At 52.7% G+C, this 21,317-nt stretch overlaps 7 protein-coding genes across 7 annotated transcripts in view; 6 read left to right on the top strand and 1 right to left on the bottom strand.

Annotated features, from left to right (window-relative positions):
* Positions 1–1,099: 1,099 nt before the first annotated feature.
* MONBRDRAFT_33191 (uncharacterized protein) lies at positions 1,100–10,503 on the top strand (the record flags this gene model as incomplete). The annotated part of the gene is made up of 20 exons (XM_001747499.1): positions 1,100–1,636; positions 1,786–2,570; positions 2,830–3,026; positions 3,114–3,210; positions 3,308–3,443; positions 3,539–3,734; positions 3,838–3,942; positions 4,033–4,217; positions 4,321–4,378; positions 4,492–4,703; positions 4,781–5,292; positions 5,335–6,244; positions 6,351–6,387; positions 6,491–6,635; positions 6,724–7,066; positions 7,182–7,508; positions 7,668–7,916; positions 8,022–8,117; positions 8,273–8,382; positions 8,490–10,503. 20 exons carry the CDS (start codon positions 1,100–1,102, stop codon positions 10,297–10,299), a joined length of 7,047 nt encoding a protein of 2,348 aa, XP_001747551.1. The 3' UTR covers positions 10,300–10,503.
* A 625-nt stretch (positions 10,504–11,128) lies between these two features.
* Positions 11,129–13,086, top strand: MONBRDRAFT_27019 (uncharacterized protein; the record flags this gene model as incomplete). Its single annotated transcript, XM_001747498.1, has 9 exons — positions 11,129–11,191; positions 11,282–11,336; positions 11,430–11,494; positions 11,595–11,706; positions 11,793–11,956; positions 12,085–12,238; positions 12,356–12,512; positions 12,595–12,676; positions 12,784–13,086. 9 exons carry the CDS (start codon positions 11,129–11,131, stop codon positions 13,084–13,086), a joined length of 1,155 nt encoding a protein of 384 aa, XP_001747550.1.
* A 610-nt stretch (positions 13,087–13,696) lies between these two features.
* On the top strand, positions 13,697–14,291 carry MONBRDRAFT_27018 (uncharacterized protein; the record flags this gene model as incomplete). The annotated part of the gene is made up of 3 exons (XM_001747497.1): positions 13,697–13,796; positions 13,866–14,125; positions 14,226–14,291. 3 exons carry the CDS (start codon positions 13,697–13,699, stop codon positions 14,289–14,291), a joined length of 426 nt encoding a protein of 141 aa, XP_001747549.1.
* Positions 14,292–15,157: 866 nt separating this feature from the next.
* MONBRDRAFT_27017 (uncharacterized protein) lies at positions 15,158–15,559 on the bottom strand (the record flags this gene model as incomplete). Its single annotated transcript, XM_001747415.1, has 1 exon — positions 15,158–15,559. The coding sequence occupies one exon, from the start codon at positions 15,557–15,559 to the stop codon at positions 15,158–15,160; it is 402 nt and encodes a 133-aa protein (XP_001747467.1).
* A 355-nt stretch (positions 15,560–15,914) lies between these two features.
* Positions 15,915–17,558, top strand: MONBRDRAFT_27016 (uncharacterized protein; the record flags this gene model as incomplete). The annotated part of the gene is made up of 6 exons (XM_001747496.1): positions 15,915–15,917; positions 16,043–16,108; positions 16,242–16,299; positions 16,446–16,552; positions 16,687–16,980; positions 17,124–17,558. 6 exons carry the CDS (start codon positions 15,915–15,917, stop codon positions 17,556–17,558), a joined length of 963 nt encoding a protein of 320 aa, XP_001747548.1.
* A 1,951-nt stretch (positions 17,559–19,509) lies between these two features.
* Positions 19,510–20,300, top strand: MONBRDRAFT_9731 (uncharacterized protein; the record flags this gene model as incomplete). The annotated part of the gene is made up of 4 exons (XM_001747495.1): positions 19,510–19,623; positions 19,759–19,872; positions 19,983–20,102; positions 20,196–20,300. The coding sequence occupies 4 exons, from the start codon at positions 19,510–19,512 to the stop codon at positions 20,298–20,300; spliced, it is 453 nt and encodes a 150-aa protein (XP_001747547.1).
* A 223-nt stretch (positions 20,301–20,523) lies between these two features.
* The window catches only part of MONBRDRAFT_9730 (uncharacterized protein), a gene marked incomplete at both ends in the record, with an annotated part of 1,256 nt that continues 462 nt past the window's right edge, over positions 20,524–21,317 (top strand). Inside the window, 3 exons of the mRNA XM_001747494.1 lie at positions 20,524–20,649; positions 20,764–20,954; positions 21,098–21,284. Of these exons, the coding sequence (XP_001747546.1) occupies positions 20,524–20,649; positions 20,764–20,954; positions 21,098–21,284 (504 nt within the window). The remainder of the gene's footprint in view (positions 20,650–20,763; positions 20,955–21,097; positions 21,285–21,317) is intronic.

Raw genomic sequence — 21,317 nt, 5'->3', positions numbered from 1 at the left:
CTTTTTCGTCATCACAAATCCTTCCCTTGTTGTAGCAATAAAAGGGTGTGCTTTGGTAACACAAATTTGCAAATGGCAAATGAATGTGCTATCACCCTCCTCTAGAGCTGCATATGTATCGATACATGAAAAAAGTTGGGAGACGAGCTTGAGCACAGATCGGTGCGCGTGATAAACAAGGTGTTTGTAGCAAGCATCAGGCCAGATAGGTTGGGTGGCATCGAAAAGTAGGTGAGAGAAGCAAGAGGCAAGCGAACGGCACATACGCACCGCCCGACGCATCGAAACGTGTAAGACTGTTGTGTTGACCTCACAATGAATTAGGTGTCAAACCTGACCACCACAACCCATTGTTGTCTCGCCAACTTAGCCTTGAAGTAGCAGTCCTTTCCACACCATCACGCACCTTACACCCTGTCAGGTTTTGTTTTGTTCTTTGTTGTTGTAGTTCTCAAAAACAAGTGAAGTAGAAAAAAATTTGAAATTTCGTTGTACAAGTGCATGTCATTCATTCTTCACGTGCTGGTTTTTGTCACGACAGACGTGATGATAGTGTCCCAACCTACAAAAAGTCAACCCAACCACGTCCGAAGTATGGTGGTGCGTCAGCCCCTGCCGCTCAGGCAAAGTCGCAGTGAGACGAAAACAAAGCAACAGCGGGTTCAGACAAACCACACAACAGTCCCCTCCTTCCCTCCTTCCCTTTCCCACTTCCCTCTCCCACTTCCCTCTCCCTCTTTCCTCTCCCTCTTCCGAACTCGTGAAACTCCAACAGCGGACGGAGCGGATGGAGCGGAGCATTTGGACGAACGGTCCCAATCAGTCCAAGTACCCCTGATGCTCAAACACACCCCTTTTCCCAACTCCTTTGGTCCCAATTTCAGGACGGAAAAAAAAAAAAACTGGGTGTAAACAACAACAGCCTTTGCTCCTCTCGGCTCCTCTCGCCCCCCTCCTGTTGAGATTGAATCCATGCAGTCTCTCGAGCTGGGGTGTGTGAATGCTTCATTTTTTTTTTCTTTCACTCTGGTCGATCCACCCGCTGACCTTTGGAATTGAAGCACTACCACTGCTACTGTCGAGCATTGCCGCCGCCGAGATGACGCCCACGCCAACCGTGGGTGAGGCGAGGCCGGTGCAGAAGCGGCTGTACACTCGCTTGCCTGCCCTCGCCCTACTTTTCTACCTGCTCTGCCTCAGCCCCACAGCCCAAGGAAACGATGGTCTTGTGACAGTCCTCCAACCCATGAACTCCCGCCAGATCGAACGAACCTTCCAGACACAGACACGCGTCGTCTCCCGCTCCGGGTCCGATGCCGATGCCTTTCTCACCCAGCTGCGCGAGACCGAACCCCTCGCTCAACACATGGCGAGCCTCGAAGCCTTTGGTTCCATCTATCGCCAGGCCGCCGGCTTCCCCAATGCCATCAAGGCGATGCGTTTGAACCAAAAGTATTCAACGACGCCAAGCTGGGCCGAGCTTCAGAACATGAGCGATGTGACCAGCGTCGTCTACAAGCGTGAGTTTGACCGCAAGGCCCAGCCATCGGCCCTCGAGTCCCTCATCGAATCCGAACTCGGCATCGATGCCACCGTTCACGCCTACTTTACTCCTGCCAACGCCCAGACCCTCGAGGTACCGCCCATGCTTCCCCACCTTGCCTTGCCGTGCCTTGCCTCTCACCGCTTTGACACACGGAAACGCATGCTCATCCACCTCTCTGCTCACACGACCTCCTACTTCACTGTCCCTCTGTCCCTCTGTCCCTCTGTCCTTCTCGATAGCCCCACACGGATCCATACGACGTCGTCGTGGTCCAGGTGGCAAACCAAAAACACTGGACCCTCTGCCTCCCCCAGACAGACAACGCCACCGTCTCCCTCTCAGAAGCCGACCGTGCCCAGCTCCAGGAGATCAAACGCAGCCACCTCGACGGCTGCACCACCTACACCATGTCCATGCTCCAGCCCATGATCTGCCGCAACGTCACCCTCCACCAAGGCGACAGCATGTACCTCCCCAAGGGCGTCATCCACTACGCCGTCACCACCGATACCCCCTCTGCCCATCTCACCATCGGTCTCTCCCGCACGGGCCGCACCTGGCTCGACGTTCTCACTGCCCAGTGCCAGCGCACTACCCTCCCCAGTTACGTCTGCCATCAGTATGAGGCACTCGCCAATGCCGTTGGTCAGACGCCTGAGGGCCTCATTTGGCACGAGCTGGCTGTGCCGGGCCTGGCTACTTGGCGCGAACAGCTCTGCGCCAGCCTGAGCCCGCTGATTATGGGTGAAGCGTCGTACTCGCTTCTTTCGGCACTCAGTGGTATTCGCTTTGAGCAGCTGCAACGCAGTCTGGGTGATCGCTCTGGTCTCTACTGGCCCCGTCAAAAACTTCGCCAAAATCTTGGCGCTCTGTTGCAGTGTGCGGGCAATGAGCTCGTTGAGCGTGTCTCCAGTGTCCGCGACACGGCGATGGGCATGGAACGCAGTCGTCGTGGCACGAGTTGGGTTGCGCCTTGCTCGTCCGCCGGCACATGTTCCTCCTCTGGCTGCGATTGTGATGGCAGGTACGTTGCGTTTCCGACGTGGTTTGCAGCGTTCGGCGCTTGACTCGAAGGGTTGAGACTTAATCTTTACGCCTCATGTCTGTTGCCTCTCCGCACATACGAACCCCCCGCCATCTGACACTGAATCGACGACAACGTGACAGCTGTGATAACGGATGTGACAGGTTGGTAGCTAAATAATAGTATCAAACTGGTATGATTCGTCATGATTTGACTTTGCTTACTGCAATGCTGGCTTGACTTGTGAACCACAATGTAGTAATTGCGGCGGCTCGGTAAACTGCGATAGCAGTTGTGACTCGGGGTGTGATCAAAACTGTGGTTGCGACGGAGGTACCTCGTGCAACGCTGGATACTATCAGTCTGGTGACACAGTGGATGGCGTGTGTGTTGCCTGCACGGCCGGCAAAGCCCAATCTAGCAGTGGACAGACGAGTTGTTCCTCGTGTGCTCAAGGTGGGCGCCTCTCATCCCTGCGCACATCGCTATCCAAGCATGTTGCAAACATTCTTTTGCTAATTAAACCAATGCATTTCTGCGTAGGCAAATATGCGTCGGGCACTGGCAATACTGCCTGCACGTCGTGCTCGAGCGGCACATACACTGACCAGACAGGCCAAAGTTCTTGCAAGCAGGCCGGGTAAGGGAAAGGAGGGCGTGCTGACAACATCCTTCCTTCCATCATCTGCATCGCTCATCAAACGCGATCAACTTATGTTGATACTTTTGAACTATAGTACGGGCTACTATGTATCTGACTCTGATCGCACTACCCGCAAGGCCTGTCCAGTGGGCAAGTATTCAGATGTTAACACGGCGAATTCTTGCAAAAGTTGCCAGTCCTCGCCTTGGCCAGGAAAATATCAAGATTCGGTAAGATAGCGTTTCCCTTCGGCTTCCGCAGGACTTCAAAACAGCTTGTGCTGGCCAACAACTCATGGCATCATGGATATTTTGCAACGCCATAGACGGCGCAGTCATCTTGTCAGACGTGTCCAGATGGAACCTACGTCACGACGACGGGTGCTACCGAATGCATTGATCAACCCGCTTTCTCCGTGACCTATGAGGCTTACGCCAAAAATATAACCATTAAGATCGATAACTCAGCTCAACGATGGGCCAAGTTCCGCGTTACTTTGGGCCTGTGGCGAGACCGCGAATGTAAGAATGCTTTGGTTTTTGCGTTACTGATCTGTAGCTCCAAAGCAAAATCTCCATGCATGCACACTCACGATGCTCTCCCGTGCTTACGCTTGGCCCTCAGATGCGTATGATGACGCTGTGGGCTATCCCCTGGAGGTTTCCGCTGATACCAGCGGTAGTGGCTACGCTGACATTTCAGACCACACGTTTGCCAACCTCGTGCCAGGTCAGGTACCGAACGCTGACTTGTAGGCCACAAGTGCAACTCTGTGCCACCTGGATTCGCGCTAACACGGTTTTCTCCCGTTTATTTCAGGCCAGTACTACTATCTTAAGGTCGAGTCCCAGGACAAGGATGCGTCAGAGTATGAGGATGAGGCCGCCGAGTTCAATATTGTGCAGACCACCTGCGGGTGCGATCAATCCGACACCACAGGACCCCCCATCGACGTCAGTGCCACCCAGCACATGGGCAAAATCTTCTTCCAATGGACTGACGAGGTGAGTGGCTGCCTCAGGTTTCTCCCGGTTGAGCCTGAAAGGGTCAGCGTCGCATTGATGGGTCTTATATTGTCATGGTACGCGGGCTTGGTCCGTTTGATAGAGCTACTGTGAAGACGGTTTCATCATGCGTCGCGACACCAACACCTTTACTTCTTCCTGTACGGTAACAGAACTAGCTTGAACGATGCTGGGCTGGAAATGTGAATACATTGACTAGAGAAATCAGTTTTGTGACACTGCTGCTTGTTCTTTTGTTTATGCACGTGCCTAGATGACGTCGCATCGAGCTCGGCTTGTGGCACGACACATCACCCAGAAACCATTTACGACGATGCTGTCATTTCTCCCGAAGTTGATGTCGGTTCTGCCTATTCGTACTGCATATCCGCTTACTCGCGCACGACGGTCGTGTGGGCCGACAACCAGCAATTGGATAGTCGCTACGAGTCCTCGCAGACTTGCATCGACTTTAAGATCAAATGGGTGCGTCGTCCATGCCAATATTGCACTTTGAGCCAACCTGCAACTGACCTCTAGGAATGTGACTGCATGCGCAATAGGAAGCCATGGTAAAGGGGTCTGTGAACATTGGCAACGATGAATTTGAGAGTGTGCCTGTTGCTGACACCACGATTGAATGGACACTGGGTGGCGTTCTCTCTGGCACCACCACCACCGACTCAAACGGTCAATACGAGATTTACATCCAGACTGACCTTTTGAGTCAGAAATACGAGCAAATGAACATTTCTGTCTCTAAGCAGTCTGAAGCAGTCAATCATACTTACGAATGCGATGGGTTGCCATGCACTTCTCGCACCTTTCTGGTCGAGTGGCTGACCTTCAATACCGAAGCTGACTTTACTGACGTCTCAGCTGTGCCGGTGTATGGCTATGTCTACATTAATGGCACCGAGTCTGACTCGAATCCAGATGGTTGTGGCATGAACAATGCCCACGTGTGCTTTAACAGCCACTACTCCCATTCCGCTATCGTCTGTGCCTACACGGACGCCACTGGCTACTATGTTGCCCCCATTCCAGCCGGCATGGTGGTATACGGGACCGTCGAGTATGAAGACCACGAATTTGAGTTCCTTTCTAATGATCGTAGTCGCACACCGGATGGAACTGTTGACACCCTGAGCCTTGTGGGCGATGTGCTTGCCTATTCTTACTTCTCAATCTCCTTCGATGAGCTCAGCAGTGAATCGATCAACTTTCACGATGTGACGACCCGCAATGTCACCTTGCAGGTCGCAGGTGGCAAGTGCAATCGGACCCTTGGAACCTCAACCCTTGTCTTTTCGCTGCCAACATGTACCATTCAGAAGGAGGTGCCAGTGCGCTACGAGACCACTTTGCAAATGCCTGCCACTTTGTGGGAAGTCACCTACACAGGCACATTGCCTGATGATGACACGGACATTGGAGATATGATGATCAATTACTTTGAAGCCGCCGGAACTTTGACGCAGGACGCAGACCTTTCAAGCGACGATACGACTGTGCGCTGGGAGTATCACTCAGCTGCCACGATCAGTGTCGATATCGGCAGCACTCTGGCCAGCAGCTGCGATGTCCACACCATCAATCGTGATGTGATTTCCAACGTCACTGTTTATGTTTATGAAGAGTACTGGAACGACCAAGACGACTGCACTTGGGTCGAGGGCTCACTATCCGTCACGAATCTGCTGGGCGAGTCAACTGCTGTGGCCGACAACTTGTTGGCACAAAGTTCCATTACTGACGCTGAGTATAGCCGCCTCGTGGTGTGCAACACCGGGTGTGAACTGGAGCTTTTGTATGATGATGGCGATACATCGGACACATACACCAATGCACGCGGTGAACTGGAGATTCAGACAGGCGAGCCGGAGCTATCATCGGGGGAGAAGGAAGGTGTCAAATATGCCAAAATCTTTTCAGCCAGCTTCACGCAAAGCGTCTATCAACCCTCAACAACGTACATCCCCGTGGTGGTCTTGGGCTCAAAGATCATCTCTGACCGTTTCACGATGGTATGTGCTTGCACCGCATTACAAAAGAATGCCTTTGTCGGCAACAGTCGTGCCTAAGCTCAGAAGCCTGGCACCATGGATGTCTGTGTTGCACTTCTAACGATAGGATTTTCCGGAGTACTTTCCCTTGACCATCGTTTATGGTATGTGTGGTGAAAAGGAAGGCCTTGCACAGTTTTTGAGGTGGTGACTTACTGGCCTTCTTTGATTGTTTGTTTTTCAAATAAAACTCGTGGACTCTTATAGATCCACCTGGTGGAGAGAGCTATGCATACTATGAAAGCGCCGAAGCCAGCATGACAATCACCCACAGCGAATACAAAGCTTTTGCTGGTGCTTACAGTGAAGTGGCTGGTGGTCTTAGCTTTGGAACCAGTATGGAAACATGCGTGTACGTTAACGGCGGCCCGCCTTTGGCCCACCGTCCTGGGTGTACTTCCGTTACATCTCACTTTGATTGTGTTTTCACGCCTGCTCAGACTTATGGCGTGTGTACAGTGGGCCGACTATAAGACGCATGTTGGTGTTCAGACTCATATTGATACGCTTGAAAGCGACCTCAAAGGCGACAGAAACGCGGATGGATCTGCAGTGTTCACAACGACCTTCAGCTTGAAAACCAGCGATTACAAGGGCACGCCGTCTGATCACTTGATCATCACGCCTTCGCTCGTTGTCAGGTTTGCTGACGTGCGAACCATTTCGTTCAACTACACCACCTGCGAGGCATCATCATCGCAGGATGTACAGTGGAGCTTGAATCCACGAAGTGCTACAGGGGCCTTCTCGATCAAGACGTATCGCTTTCTACAGCTTGAAGAGGTGTGGTCATGCAAACGACTGTTTTTGTTTTTGTTTTCCCCTGCACTGCGTTCTATTTACCTAGTTTGGGAGCACTTTCATTTGACGCTTATATCTTACGCCGGGTGTGGCGCAGATCCCCACGCTTCAAAACAACCTGGCCCTCGCCCAGGCTTCCTATGACGCACTCATTGCCGAGGGCTCCACAAATGATGCTCTCATCAACGAAACCTTGGCGAAAGTTGAGAAGCTCACTGAAGCCATTGACGGCTGGACTGACATCGTCGACTACATTGACAACATTACTGCCCAAGCAGCAGCTGGCAACTTGACAGCGCAAACAAACCTGATGCCAACCAACTTGATGCAACAGGCTCGCGATTTTGACATGAGTTTGAGTTCCAATGCGCAAGCCTCTTTGGAGAAAAATAATGCCATCAGCTTCTCGGGTGGGGGAGCCAAGGTGAGAAGTCATTTGAGTTTGAATATGATGATCTTGGGGGATGGGTCCCTCCACTGGGTAGTGGTGGCTCGCACATGCAAGGTCTTTGTTATAAGAGGGAGCAAACAGATTGCACCCTTGTTCTCACCCATGTGTAAATTATGCATACCGCATCAACAGTATTCTTATGAGACTGCCGACGAGGAAGAAAGCTCAAAAACTACTGGACACGAATTTCAACTGGATTGGAGCACGTTTGTACACGCAGATCACGACTTTGAAGGTGCCACAGGCGGCTACATCGAAGGTGATCTTGGTGCCCAAGGCCAGAACTTTAGGCTCAACCATACTACCAGGGGCACCCAAACCGCTGAGCGTCAGGGCTTTGAGCTCAGTGATGGCGACATGGGCAACGAATTTCTTGTTGAGGTGCGATATTAACAGCAAAGTTTTGTTTCTCGGAGCGTCTACAGCTTGTCAGAGTGCACGGCCCACGGTATTCCTCACACAGCGATTGGTGACACGGCTTAATAGGTTTATCGGGATCCATACTTTAACACTTTGGTTTTCCACACATCGGCGGGCTCAAGCTCATGCTTGCACGAGAGCAACACCTATGCTCTTGAACAGGTTGGTGCAAGCAATTATTCAAAAGCTTAAATCATACCCACCGCCCATCCCCCATAAATCGCCAACTGGCTTGCGCTTGACCCTAGCTCAAACAGCATTCGCATATGTCTACTGCCCGGTCGCGCACTAAAAAATATTTGATTATCCTTGCGTAGCCACGTGTTCAGATATCTCGAGAACCCACAAGCGCAGTATTGCCCTCGAGCAAGGCTTTTTTCACTGTCTATCTCATGAACGATGCCATCTCGTCGGCCACCTATGAGCTGTGAGTTGGCTTGCTACACTCGCGTTCATCGCCAATCATTCTTCACGCGGCACGGGGCACCTTTCTAATAGCTTCGCCCTCTCCTGCTACCAATGACCCATCCACAGTTATGTTCGCAATGAGACCGGTGTCTCTGTGGCAGCGGATGGCCATCCCCTCTTTGAGCCACTGCTCTTCGAGCAGATGCCTGGACTTGGACAGTATGAGCAAGTGATTGCCATTGAGCGCTACGACATGAGCCGCTATACGTTTGATGTCGTCCTGGGCTTCCGCTCGCGCTGCGAGAGCATTGAGTTCCTTGGGCGCGACGACTCTGCCTACGAACTGATGCAGTTCTCGGAAGTGACGCTCTCCGTCGAATTCCTCCAGCCCTGCTCTCAGGTTGACTGGACTGGCACCATGAGTCGTGAGAGCTCGTTCCTTGTCAGCATTGAGGAGAATGCTGAGGTTTTCCGCATCACACTCACCAATCCTGAGACTTCCTCCCGTCGCTGGGAAGACAATGCCCGGCTGGAGGGCGTCCACCTCATGTACCGTCGCGTGGGTGACGTGGACTGGACGTACGCCCGAAATGCCAGTGGGGATATCCTCAACTTTATGTACGACGAGTCGGACTACGGCTACAGTAGCCTCAACTGGGCAGTCGATGGCGTGCTTGATGGTGAGTATGAGCTACAGACCGCGGCCGAATGCACTGCAGCAGGTCTGGATCCCCCAGACGGTATCAATGAGGTTTTCTCTTCCATCATCAGTGGTCGTATTGATCGTGAAGCACCCGAAATCTTTTCTCAGCCCGAGCCCGTGGACGGTGTCTTCTCTGCTGGCGATGTGATTTCTGTCAAGATGACGGAGGATATTTTGTGCAGCCGACCTTTCCTCTTCTATCTCTCTGTGGATATTGACGGACTATTACAGCTTGGTACAAATGACGTCGACATCAAGTGCTCCGGCGACACGCTTTCGCTGTCGCTCTATCGCCATTTCTCCGCGGCCACTTTGGCTGGTACCAGCGTGACGGTGACCATAACCAACCTGCTGGACCTGGCGCAGAATGCGGCCGATGAGATTAGCTGGACGTACGAATACGAGGCAACCACGGAGGACTCGACTACGGTATCCGTTACGGTTAGCCAATTGGTTCTGACGGTCGCATGGAATGACACGTACGCAGATCTGAGCAGTGTGGCGTCGATCGCTCTGGCGGCAGAAGTTGCAAGCGAGCTCGCAACCAGCTTGGGTATTTCAAGTGCGCGCATTGCCGTGACCCGATTCTCGGATGAAAACAATATGACGGCCGCAGACTTGGTGTTCCTACCCCCAAGCACAACAACCGCACGACGCCGTCGCTCGGAGGATCTCTCGAGCGAGGCCCTCGTTTTTCTACTTGAGCAGGCGTTACAGAATGGTGGCAACTTCTCAATCGTCTCTGCCGATGGCAATACGTACTTGGAGACGAGCAGCGTCATTGACACGGACACAAGTACAACTGAAGCAACCACCGTTACCACTACTACTACCACCACCACCTTTGCGGCTGCCTCGGCGCTCAGCCAAACCTGGGACAGTGATGTATCTGCGGTCTTTGGACTCGTGGTAGCTGTCTTGGCGGTGCAGGTCTTGGGCTTTGTTGGCTTGTACCTGTATTTGAAGAAACGCTTGGGCTCAAAACATTCTGACGCAGCCGCGTTGGGTCGCAAAAAGGGTCACTTTGCTCTCGCATCCCAGCGCCAGCCCGTCTCGACCTCACGTATCGAGTCCAGGCCTCGCCTGCAGGAGAGCCAGATGAGCGGCGAAGGCACGTACAACTTGGCGACTTCGGCCAAGACGACAGTTCAGCTGATTGACAATGACAATGACTACGATTTTGCCCGCAATCCTTCCTTGTCTGGGCGACGGCTGAGTGTGGTCGAGGCCTAAAGCAGCTTGTTCTCAGCAACTTTGTCAAGAAGAAAGCCTTGGATTTTAGTGTCCAGTGTGTATGTAAAGAATGGGCAGGCTGCTGGGATCACCTTGTTTCTTATTTGCGGTCGGATTTATGTGAAATAACCAACCACCACCTGGAGCATGCCCATGTATTGTATTGCCACGGCATGTGAATGAAGAATTGATGATCAAACGATGAAATGATAGAGAGGAGTGAGTTTGTGAAGATAACCCACACGAGGCCGAGAAAAAAAAAAACTGGTAAGCTGAAACAGCTGCCAGCCTCTCCATCATAATGACGCCGAGTATCACGATCGTTCAGCGCAAGTACGTGCACGCATGACACACACGTCGCGGCTCCAGCAGGCGATCAATGTGCACACACACACACACACACACACACACACACACACACACCCAATGCAACCAAAAAAAAGTATGTCCAAAAAAGATGTCATACACTTTGTGTGTTTACTTCTTCGTTGCTCACGATTTGACCTGTGTTGGAGGCTTTGAAGCACTTGGAGCCCTTCAGACATGTAGCGCTTGTGCAGTCGTGCACAATCCGTCATGTATTCTTTGACAAGCCGTGATGGGCTACAGAAGAGGTGCAACGTGAGGAGAAACGAGACACGATAAGTGATCGGGCGTCTCGCTTGGCATGTGCCAGCACCTCGGAGCCTTCAACTCAGCAGGAAAGAGGCGGGTGAGAAGCTGGCACAACGCGCGCGGCAGTAGCATTTTACTCGTTGATACGTCGACACACATCTTTGAACATTTCACTACACCTTGTCTTGCATTCCCGTGCACTGACCGACCCACCATGGCAGAAAAAACTGTTGGATACGCCGCCAAGGAGGCCAAGGGCCGCCTGGAGAAATTCGAGGTGTGACCAGTACAACGAAAATTTGACCAAGCCTCAAAGGCACGAGCTTCCAATCATCTTGTCCTTACGCTGCATGTGATGTGCTCGCAGTTTGAACTTGACTCGCTTGAGCCCGAGTATGTTGAAGTCGAGGTCACCCACTGCGGTACGTGCTGTGCATGCTGCCGCCCATCACCGCCCAAGAGGACACTGTCCCTGGACCGACCTGACCGCGACGCTGTTTCGCGTGACGTTTTAGGTGTCTGTCATTCTGACATTAGCCTGGTGGACGGCGACTGGGGTTCAATGTGTGCGTACCCAAAGGTAAGACCAGCCGGCCAGCCCTGTCAGGTTGATGCCTGACAAAAGGCGAACTGAAGCAACCTGAGGCCCGCCAACGCTCACCGTTGTCCGTGTGTTGCAGGTCCCCGGACACGAGGTCGTTGGCAAAGTGACGCAGGTAGGCTCGGCGATTCGCGAGAGCGAGTTCAAGCCGGGCATGCGAGTTGGCGTCGGCTGGTGGAAGCAGGCATGTGGTAGGTTTACCTATTCGGTTGCGATCAGATCATCTCACTGAACATACGGCAAGGCAATGACTCACCAACTTGCGGCGCACTCGCAGGAGACTGCACTTTTTGCAAGGACGGTGACGAACAGCTGTGCCAAAACGGCCGAACTACATGTGCTGGCCAGGAGAATGGTGGCATGGCCAGCAAATGGCGTGGGCACAAGACGGGTGTCTTTCCCATCCCCGATGGCCTTGATTCTGAGACCGTCGGCCCCCTGGTGAGTTGAACGCCCAGCGTTGTGCATGCTACTTTGATCGCGGTTCGGTGGTTGTATTTTACCGCTTCTTGTGTCAGTGGATCTCACGCGCCCGCCATCTTTTCTGTATGGTCGATTCTTTGTCATAGATGTGTGGCGGTGTTACAGTGTACAGCCCCTTGATCAAGTTCTCGGCCCCCTCTGATGCCGTTGGCGTCCTGGGCGTTGGTGGTCTCGGACATATGGCTGTCAAGTTTGCCCGGGCGCGCGGCTCGCGCGTTGTGGCCTTGTCACACTCCGAGAGTACGTGCCGCACATATACAACCAGAAGTGTCTGCAAGCTGAAAGAGCGCTCAAAAACTTGAGAACCCCTGTTTCTAATGTGATGTCGGTCCTCGTGTGGGTGGTGGTTTGTTGCAGAGAAACGCGACGAGGTGCTGGCCATGGGTGCACACGATTTTGTCAACACGGAAAACAAGGAAGAGATGAAGCGCTTCGAGAACCAATTGGGCCTTTTGATTGTGACAGTCAACGTTCCTCTGGACTGGAATGGCTTTTTGAAGCTGCTTCGTCACAAGTAGGATACCTGATCAGCTGTCTACTGTGCAGGGCGCTATAGCTGACCTCATTTTTTACCGCATTGTGCCGTGATATCGTAGGGGCACTCTCTGCTTTGTCGGTGCTGTGCAGGAGGAAGCGAAGATTGCCATTTTTGGCGAGTTGTTGTTCAAACAACTCAACGTGAGTTTTTGACACGGGATCTAATCTTGTTCAGATCAGGACGCGCCTTGCGTCACGCACAGTCTAACCTCGACCTTTTTTTTTTTTTGAACTACGTACACCATCAGATCGTGGGTTCTTGTGCAGGTGGACGCAAGGCGACCGAGGAGATGTTGTCATTCGCCGCTTTGCATGGCATTGGCGCCAAGGTGGAAGTATTTGAGACTGACAAAGTGAGTGTGTCGCGCAAACTAGCAACCTCTCCGCGTAAGCGCTGCCAGTGCGGGCCCAACCTTTGTCTCACGAGCATCTTGCTGCTTCTCCATGCGCGCGCCAACATGGATGCCTTTTGCTTCACTGGACAGATCAACGACGCCTTTGACAAGGTCCGCAATGGTGACATGCACTATCGAGGCGTGATCAAGTTTTAAGCTGCGCAACTGGGACGTGCAGCAGCACACTGGTAGTGGGAAAATGCTACAGGGACCACGCTAAGATCAGCAGTGTGTGGCAGCGTGTTTGGAGGCCTTTGCTTGAGCTCGTCTCTGGCATCCACAAGACTGGGTCTTCGGCGCGCAGGGGATACGTAGTTGTCCTGGGCAGGGGGCAGGGATACTGTCATCGTCGCTCGTGAAGATGCCGAGTGCACTTCAACCGTGTCTATGAACAATAGAACTTTCTGCTTTGGACACACAATTGATGCTCGCAACGTAAAACAAGACTATACTCTCTCTTTCATGTCCAACCCTCTCGTTTAAGGTTGAAACTTTGGGTCAGCTTTCCAAACAACCCGATTAGTTTGTTATCATCCCTGTGCAGGCCCAGTAGCACTTCGACGGACGGCTGGACAAGCTCTATCGCCTCAGAAAATTACCAAATATACCGAGTAAATTATGACGAAATCAACAACAAAAAACCCCAAAAAGAAGACAAAAAACCAGAACTGACTTCTTTCCCTTTTTTGTTTCTTTATGCTCCACGTCCTTATCAATCTGTTGGCGATTACTTGAGCGCGTGTGCTCGCCTTGTGTCACAAGATTCATGCCGCCGCGACGTTCAAGGCGGAGTGGTGCGGCAGCCACACAAGCCGTTCCAGCTTCAAGTCAAGAGGACGAGGAGGTTGAGGAAAACGTGGAAATGGGTAAGCGGCGCCGCTAGCGTACGTGTAAGCCACGGAAACCGAGCTGACCTTGGCTGGCTGCTTGATCAGGCAACGTGGAGGTTGAGGAGAGTGATGATCTGAGCCAGGAGGAGGGAAACGACGAGGTTGAGGAAAATGAGGTGGACGACGAAGGGGATGAGGATGAAGACGAGGATGAAGATGAGGATGAGGGCGAGGACGAGGACGATGGAGAGGAAGACGGCGGCGAGGATCCACTGGACGCATGGTCGGCTGCGCTCGAGGCCGGTGAGCTTGACGAGAACGGCGAGCTACCTCGTGCCACAGATGCCAATCTAACGTCGCGGCAGGTGAGGGGGCCGGGTGCGCACGATAGCCTGGATGGTGCTATTATGATGGTACCCAGCGTGCCTCACGTTAAAAGCCCGCTCACCGTGCGTGTGTTTGCAGCGGGCGCTGTTGAAGGAGGAGGATCCGTTCACAGAGGAGCTGGTTGAGATCCCGAACAGTGCGTGAATGGACGCTTCGACTTTTGCTCATGGCTGACCGATGTTCGGAGAGGACCAGAGAGATGAGTCAGAATATGGCTTGGATTGACCCTCACGAGGCCACTTTTGCGTAGAGAAAAGCAAGTCACTGTCAAGTGAGGAAGAGGAGCGACGTCAGCTGTTGCGGGAAGCTGCCAACCGTCGTCGCACGCAGCTGGTGGCGCAACGAGCCGAAGAAGAGAAGCGAGCCGTCGTAGAGAAGCTACTTAAGCAGCAGAAACACTCGCGCGCCGTAATGGACGAGCAAGAAACAGAGGTGCGAAACGCGCCGTTGCCAATCGCCTTGGAATCATACACGTATCAGTATGGGCAGTCACCCTGCCGCCGTTTGGTCTTGCATCGCCACGTAGGCACGGCAAGTGATTGGCCCGCATACGCGCATGGTGAGCCGAGCCGAGGGGACGACCATCAGCTATCAAGACGAGGCGACCTTTCCTGCACTCCCGCCGCCACGGTTCGTATTGTTTGTAATTTCTATTTTTTTCCGACTTTGTTGTTTCTGATTCCCCAGAGTGATGTCATGCAACAAGTCTGTTCATCAATACCGCTGTGGATATGGGCACCCCCATACCCATTGCTGCTGCTGTGCTACGGGTAGAGAGCGTCGAACGAGTGCACCAGCCTGCTCCGTGTGTGGTCAATCTTCCCGCTATCGGCATCGTGAAACTCAAGCGCCCATATGTTCGCTTGGATGCTACAAGCAAATTTCTGTCTGAGTGTTTTTTCCAATGCCCATGGCTTCCCACCGCCTCAGCTTCTCCTTGCCTCGACCCACCTGACGCGCGAAGCGCTTGCTGTTATTTTTTTGTATGTCTGTTTGTTGAGATGAATTCATTAAGCTGAGAGACAGCCAGATCCAGATCCAGAGAGAGAGAGAGAGTTTAGGAGTTTGAGAGAGAGAGAGAGAGAGAGAGAGAGAGAGAGAGAGAGAGAGAGAGAGAGAGAGAGAGAGCGAGAGAGACAGAGAGAAAGAGAGAGAGAGAGAGAGCGAGAGAGAGAGAGAGAGAGAGAGAGAGAGAGAGAGAGAGAGAGAGAGAGAGAGAGAGAGAGAGAGAGAGAGAGAGAGAGGAATGCGCGCGGAGACTTCCAAGTGGTAGCGCCGCCCACTTTTGTTCTGTGACGACACACACACACACAGTTGCGGTGGCCAGTCAGTCGACGAGGTATGGAACAGAATGGCAGTGGGCCTGTCTTGGAATTGTTCAAGGCACGATGGGTCTGGACTTTCCTCGTCATGTTTCGATTAGAGGGGGTGGGGTGCACTTTTGCCAATGTTTTGGACCAGTGTGTATTCTTTGCGTGCCACTGGCAGAGCAAGGTTAAAAGTGCTCCCTGTGTTGCAACCCTCGCTGATGGCTTGAAAAGGCAGCAGCAATATTGCGAGTGGGGTGGGCGCAGGGCGCGCATTGGCTCTCCCGCACACTCTTTCTCATGTCTTGGCGGCATACTTATCATGCGGTGATTTTTTTTTTTTTTTGTAGCGAACACGGGCGTTTGCACGCACATTTTCAACGCAGTCCTTCGCTCGTGATCTTCTAGTTGAACCTGCAGTCTGCACTAGCAACGCCTTTTCTTAACGCTAAACGCCACCATGGTATGTTGAGCTTTTTTTTTTTGGGATGCTTAGTTGAGCAGAGTTTGACAGGAGCGCGTCTTGGGTTCGTGGCTTGCCCTATCCTCGGCCATTATCGCGTATTATTGTATTGAATCTTGCCGTAGCCCAAGGCCGCAGACCTCGTCAAAAAGGCGATTGAGCTCGTCGACAAGCAAGAAGGCAACAAGAAGGTTCGCTTGCTCTTGATCATGCGTCCACCCTGGCTTGGACTAGGCTAGGTGCAGCTCAGACGGTCATGCCCCATTTCCTCGCCACCTCACTCAATCTCATCTTCTCTTTTTCCTCTTTTTCGCCTTGCAACAGCGCCAGGAAGAATTTGATAAGCAACTGCAGCAGATGAAGCTGATTTTGTTTGGTGCTGGTGCGTTACCACGCGAGTATGCAAGGGGGTTTTCTCGCTGGTGTAGGCGTAAATTTCTCCATAACTCATCCATTCATGTCGATTGCCATTGGCACTGGCGGTGCTCTATTTGGTCATGATGTTTTTCGGGCTGGTGACCATGCTAGATGGAGGAGCTGCATCAACCGAGGCCTGCGCCCAGCTGGCCGCAGCAGTTGAAGCCAATCATGCTCTCTTTGAGTTTATTCTCAACCTCAATCAGATGGATTTTGAGGTAGGTCCCAAGTCTTCCTCTTCATCACCATTGGGCTCCTTCACGCCTTGGGCGGTCTTGCTATGGACGTGTTGGCTTCCATTTTTGAGTTTGACATTGGTCTTGTTTGCTACCTGTGGGCATGAATATGATAGGGCAAGAAGGACGTGGTCCAGATCTTCAACCGCTTGCTGAAGCGTGAGATTGGGGACCGCACCCCGACGGTGGACTATATCTGCACTGTCAAGCCTGAGATTCTGACGAAGCTCTGCCAGGGCTATGAAGACCCTGCCATTGCCCTCAGCACGGGTATGATGCTGCGCGAGTGCATCAAGTTTGAGCCCCTGGCCAAGATCATCATGCATTCCGATGAGCTCTTTTACAAGTTTTTCGAGCATGTGCAGCTGAGCCAGTTCGATCTGGCGTCAGACGCCTTCTCCTCGTTCAAGGTACGGCAGTATTCACACGGACAAGGACTCGCAATCCTTGCAATTCTTGACCCGAGGTGCAGCTCGCATCTCGCCTCAGGCACAGGATTTGCCCTGTTCCAGCCATTCACTATTCTCTCTGTGGTCACCTTTGGTGGGGATAGGATTTGATGACCAAGCACAAGGTTTTGGCGGCGACCTTCTTGGAGAGCAACTATGACAAGTTCATGGAGCATTATGATACACTGCTCAAGTCGGAAAACTACGTGACCAAGCGCCAGAGCCTGAAGCTCTTGGGTGAGCTGCTCCTGGACCGCGCCAACTTTACGACCATGACCAAGTACATTAGCAACAAGAACAATCTGAAGCTGATGATGACACTGCTGGGCGACAAGAGCCGCAACATTCAGTTTGAGGCCTTCCACGTGTTCAAGGTGTTTGTGGCCAACCCGAACAAGGAGCCGGAAATCTTGAGCATCCTGCAACGGAATCGCGAGGCCTTGCTGGAATTCTTGGCTGATTTCCATAACGATCGTGCCGAGGACGAGCAGTTTGTGGATGAGAAGGAATACCTGATGAAGCAGATTCGCGAGCTGTAGGCTGGCGTTGCTGGCTCGCGGTTTTTGTCTGTTGTCCTTGCTCCATTTTCATTCAGCACCGGGTGCTGGCCAGCCATGGCCGTCTCTGCTGTTAATCCCCATGCGTTCTGTTCTTTATGCCGTTTGTTTGTCGATGCTGCCTCTTCTGTAAGGTCAAGGCGGGCGTCCTGCTTTTGCCTTGATGCCCTTGTAGTTTATTTTGCTACAGAGTTTTTCTCCTTCTCCAATTTACCTTTTTAATGGAGCCAAAAAGGCTGCTTTGGGTTCTTCTTCGAGAGCAAGACTCCACCCATTCAGCTGCGGGTGCAGGTGGTCATGACCAGTCGCTTAACATGTCAATTCTTAACAATGTCATGTAAATTTCCGCAAGCTGCTTAGAGCTTCGACTTAAAAAAAAAAAATACAGAATGAGTGGCATGAACAAGTGATTGCTGGTACAACGGGCGCTCAGCGCTCGCTAGACAAAGGAGGCAGGGCAGCTCGGCTTGACAGTGTGTTGGCCCGTGCATTATAAGTCGGGTGAAGGCTTTAGGAATGTTCAGGGGCAGGGCTTGCACCCTGATGCGCAGGTGCCACATCATGATAAGTCTCAGCCTCTGTGGCTAGCGGGGCTGACGGGTTGGGCTCAGGTTCAGGTTCGGGATCACCGGCAATCTCATGCCAAAGCGGTAGGATCCATGTGCGCAACTCTGTCCGATCTATGCTCGAGAGACGCGCCATTTTATCCAGGGTACGCTCGAGGCAATCAGGTTGATCAATCTCGCTGGCCATCATGGCGAGCATCATGCGTTTGGCCAAGGCTTGAACGTCGGGTGAGCTTGTCCCGCCCGGAAAGGCTTGAGCTGTGGCCTGGGCATAAATGGCGTTGAGGTGTCTCTTCACGTTGGTGGAGCCAAAGGCTTTGGTGAGAATCTGCACCGATATTTTCTTTGATTGAGTTGGCCGACCACGCTTGGCTGGCGGTGGTGAACCACCCCCTCTATCGTGATCCATCTCCTCCCCAGCCGCTCTGCTCGAGCGAGGGTGTCAACAAAGACGGGATAAAAAGGAGGCAAAGTCAGGCGAGGAGGGACGTGGACGAGGGTCGAGGCAACTTCGCGCCAGCGCCGTTTCCTTTCAAAGTTCTATCTAAATGTGGCAAACTACAGTTTACCACAATGCAAGGAAAATTGACTCACTGCTCTCGCGGGCTGCCGGGTCGACTTGGTTACCAAGTGTTCCTGCCCTTGTCCAAAGCGAGTTTGAAGTAAAATTTTGAGTAAAATACTATTACATAAGGTGAACTAAGTAACTTAATGTAGCTGATAAATAAGAAAGTGCAGCCAAGCAGAAACGCCCCTTACTCCAACGCCTTCATAGAATCACTAAGCAGCGCGCTCAGGACATGGTGTGATGTCGCAGTTGGTACGGTTATCGTCGATGTGGTAATAAATATGCTTAACTTGCCCTTTGCACCGACCTGAAGTTTTCGTCGCTATCAGGATAGAAGTTGCAGTTGTTCCTTTCAAATTTTTTTTCTGTTGGTGTGGCAGTCTCGCGCTGGCTCTGGCTCGCGCGCGCTTGGACACCGATCGTCGTCTTGTGGTCATCGATCCCTGTCGGCGCGCTTGGCGGGTTGAGCAGTGGAGAAAACAGTTTTGCTCGCTGCAGGCTTGTGGGGTGAGTGTACCTCAGCTTGGTTCAAGGCGCGTGCTGCTCATCTGTGGCCGCCGCTGACAGGTAGGACAGCCGCCTGCCAGCGACGCCTGCGCGCACGCTTCTCCTTTATTGCACGCGCTCGTGCTCGCTCATTATCAAAGCCGGCTGGTCCTTTCTTCTTGTGCTATCCTCATGACCTTGGATTTCTTCGCATTGTACCCACCCAGAGCAAGCAGCCCAAGTTCATCCGTGTTTGTCTTTGCAAATTGCTTGCCCGTCGGACGCTTCTTGTCGCCGCCCAGCACGGCCCATCATGTTTCGCCGGCGCAGCACCAAAAAGGGCCTGCGGGCTGCCGAGGCAGCGGCTGCGGCCAATGCAGCTTCAGATAACATCGATGACAATGACACTATCACCCAAACTTCCCTGGTATGATCTTCGCTCTTGGCACGGGTTCACTGCTGTTTATCAAGTTCGGGCAAGCGTCTGAGTCGAGCCGCCTTGTTGATGCGCCCTTGAACCAATCAGAAACTTCCTCACTCTTGGCCCTGTGCTCGCACCTAGTCCCGCAAGCCCACCAAGAAGAAAGGTGTGATGCGTCGAGTCTTCAGTTTCAAGCGCAACACCTCTGCATCAAACTTCCACGCTGAAGCCGGCGAGAGCGAAGATGCAAACGATGTAGGCCCCACGCCGCCCGGATTTGCCGAACAAGGCTGTTTGGGTCCTCGCCTTGATTGGGCCGCTTGGGATCCGCCATACTGTCTCATTCACTGGTGTCGATACTTCAGATTTTCCCAGAGATGGTTGTGGGCCATGCCACGGACTTGGGTTTCAATCACCCCGACAACGAGGATCGCTGCAATGTCATCCTCGACCTCTTTACGGACGCTCCCCAAGAGGAGGCCAAGGTTTGTGCCGCATTCCTGTTCTCTTATGTAGTTCAACTCGTGCAGGCGGATGGACCTGCGGCATAAAACTGACATTTGATGGCGTTTTCGCAGTATGTTGGTACCTCCGATCGACGTCTTGCCGTGTTCACGGTTTTCGATGGCCACGGTGGCAAAACTTGCTCAGATGTGCGTTGCTTTCGTCCCTCGCATATCTAGCCGACATTCAATAAAAAGGTCACGACCATCCCTTCATGTGTCTGCTTTGGAATACATTGCTCCATAGTTTGCTTGCAAGAATCTCTACAAAGAGCTGGGCCAGCTCATGTATCAGGCCAACTACCACAAAAATGTTGGCACTGCGCTTCATCACAGGTGCATCGCCCTGATCTTGTCGAGGCTTCTCGCAGTCTGAATAGTTCAAACACCAACCTCGAGCCTCATGCATTCTGGCCCCGATCGCATATTCAGCTTCAAGGTGACGGAGAACAAGTGGTGCGAGCGTGCCAAAAGCGCCAACGACACGGCAGGCTCCTGCAGCACTGCGGTGGTGGTCAAAGGCAGTCAGGTGCGTCACGCCAAGAATGCGTGCGCTCAGCTGAGGCTTTGTAACGAGTACAAGTTCTCCCGACTCACGATTCGTTCCAATGTCTGCCCACCTCGCTGGTCTGGTGTCTCCCAGGTGTACTGTGGCAATGCCGGTGATTCCAAGGCCTTACTTTTCCAGATCAATGAGACACATGGTGTCAACCCAGTCGAGCTCAATGAACGACATGGCACGAATCTCAAGTCGGAGCGCAAACGGATATTGGCGGCTGGTGGCAAAATTGCACCCGACGGCAGTGTGTACGGTGTCCTCTTCCCTTCCCGCGGGTGAGTGCTCATGACCTCAACTGTTCCCAATGATCTGTGCTTTCAAGCTCGTTCCACTGGCCGCGAGACCCCCCTCTCCTCGGCGGCTCTGTTGCGCGTGTTTGCCACGAATCATTTTGTGGCGTTGCATTGTCTCTGTCTAGATTTGGTGATATCGATGTCAAGGCGGACGGCAAACCAGTGGTCATCTGCACTCCCAATGGGGCTGGTATTGATGACTGGCAGCCCCATCGCTTGGAGCACAGCGAAGCCACTTGGCTAGTGGTTGCCTCGGATGGACTCTGGGACTTTGTGGTTGATGACCAAGTGATGTCCATTGTGGCCAAGAACGTAGGTGCCTGCTTTACTTCGCTTGAGGCTCAA

This window comes from Monosiga brevicollis, genomic scaffold (assembly GCF_000002865.3).
Source record: "Monosiga brevicollis MX1 MONBRscaffold_17 genomic scaffold, whole genome shotgun sequence".
Lineage (NCBI taxonomy): Eukaryota > Choanoflagellata > Craspedida > Salpingoecidae > Monosiga > Monosiga brevicollis.
The sequence above is the reverse complement of the archived record's forward strand: the minus strand, read 5'-3'. Positions and strand labels throughout refer to the sequence as shown.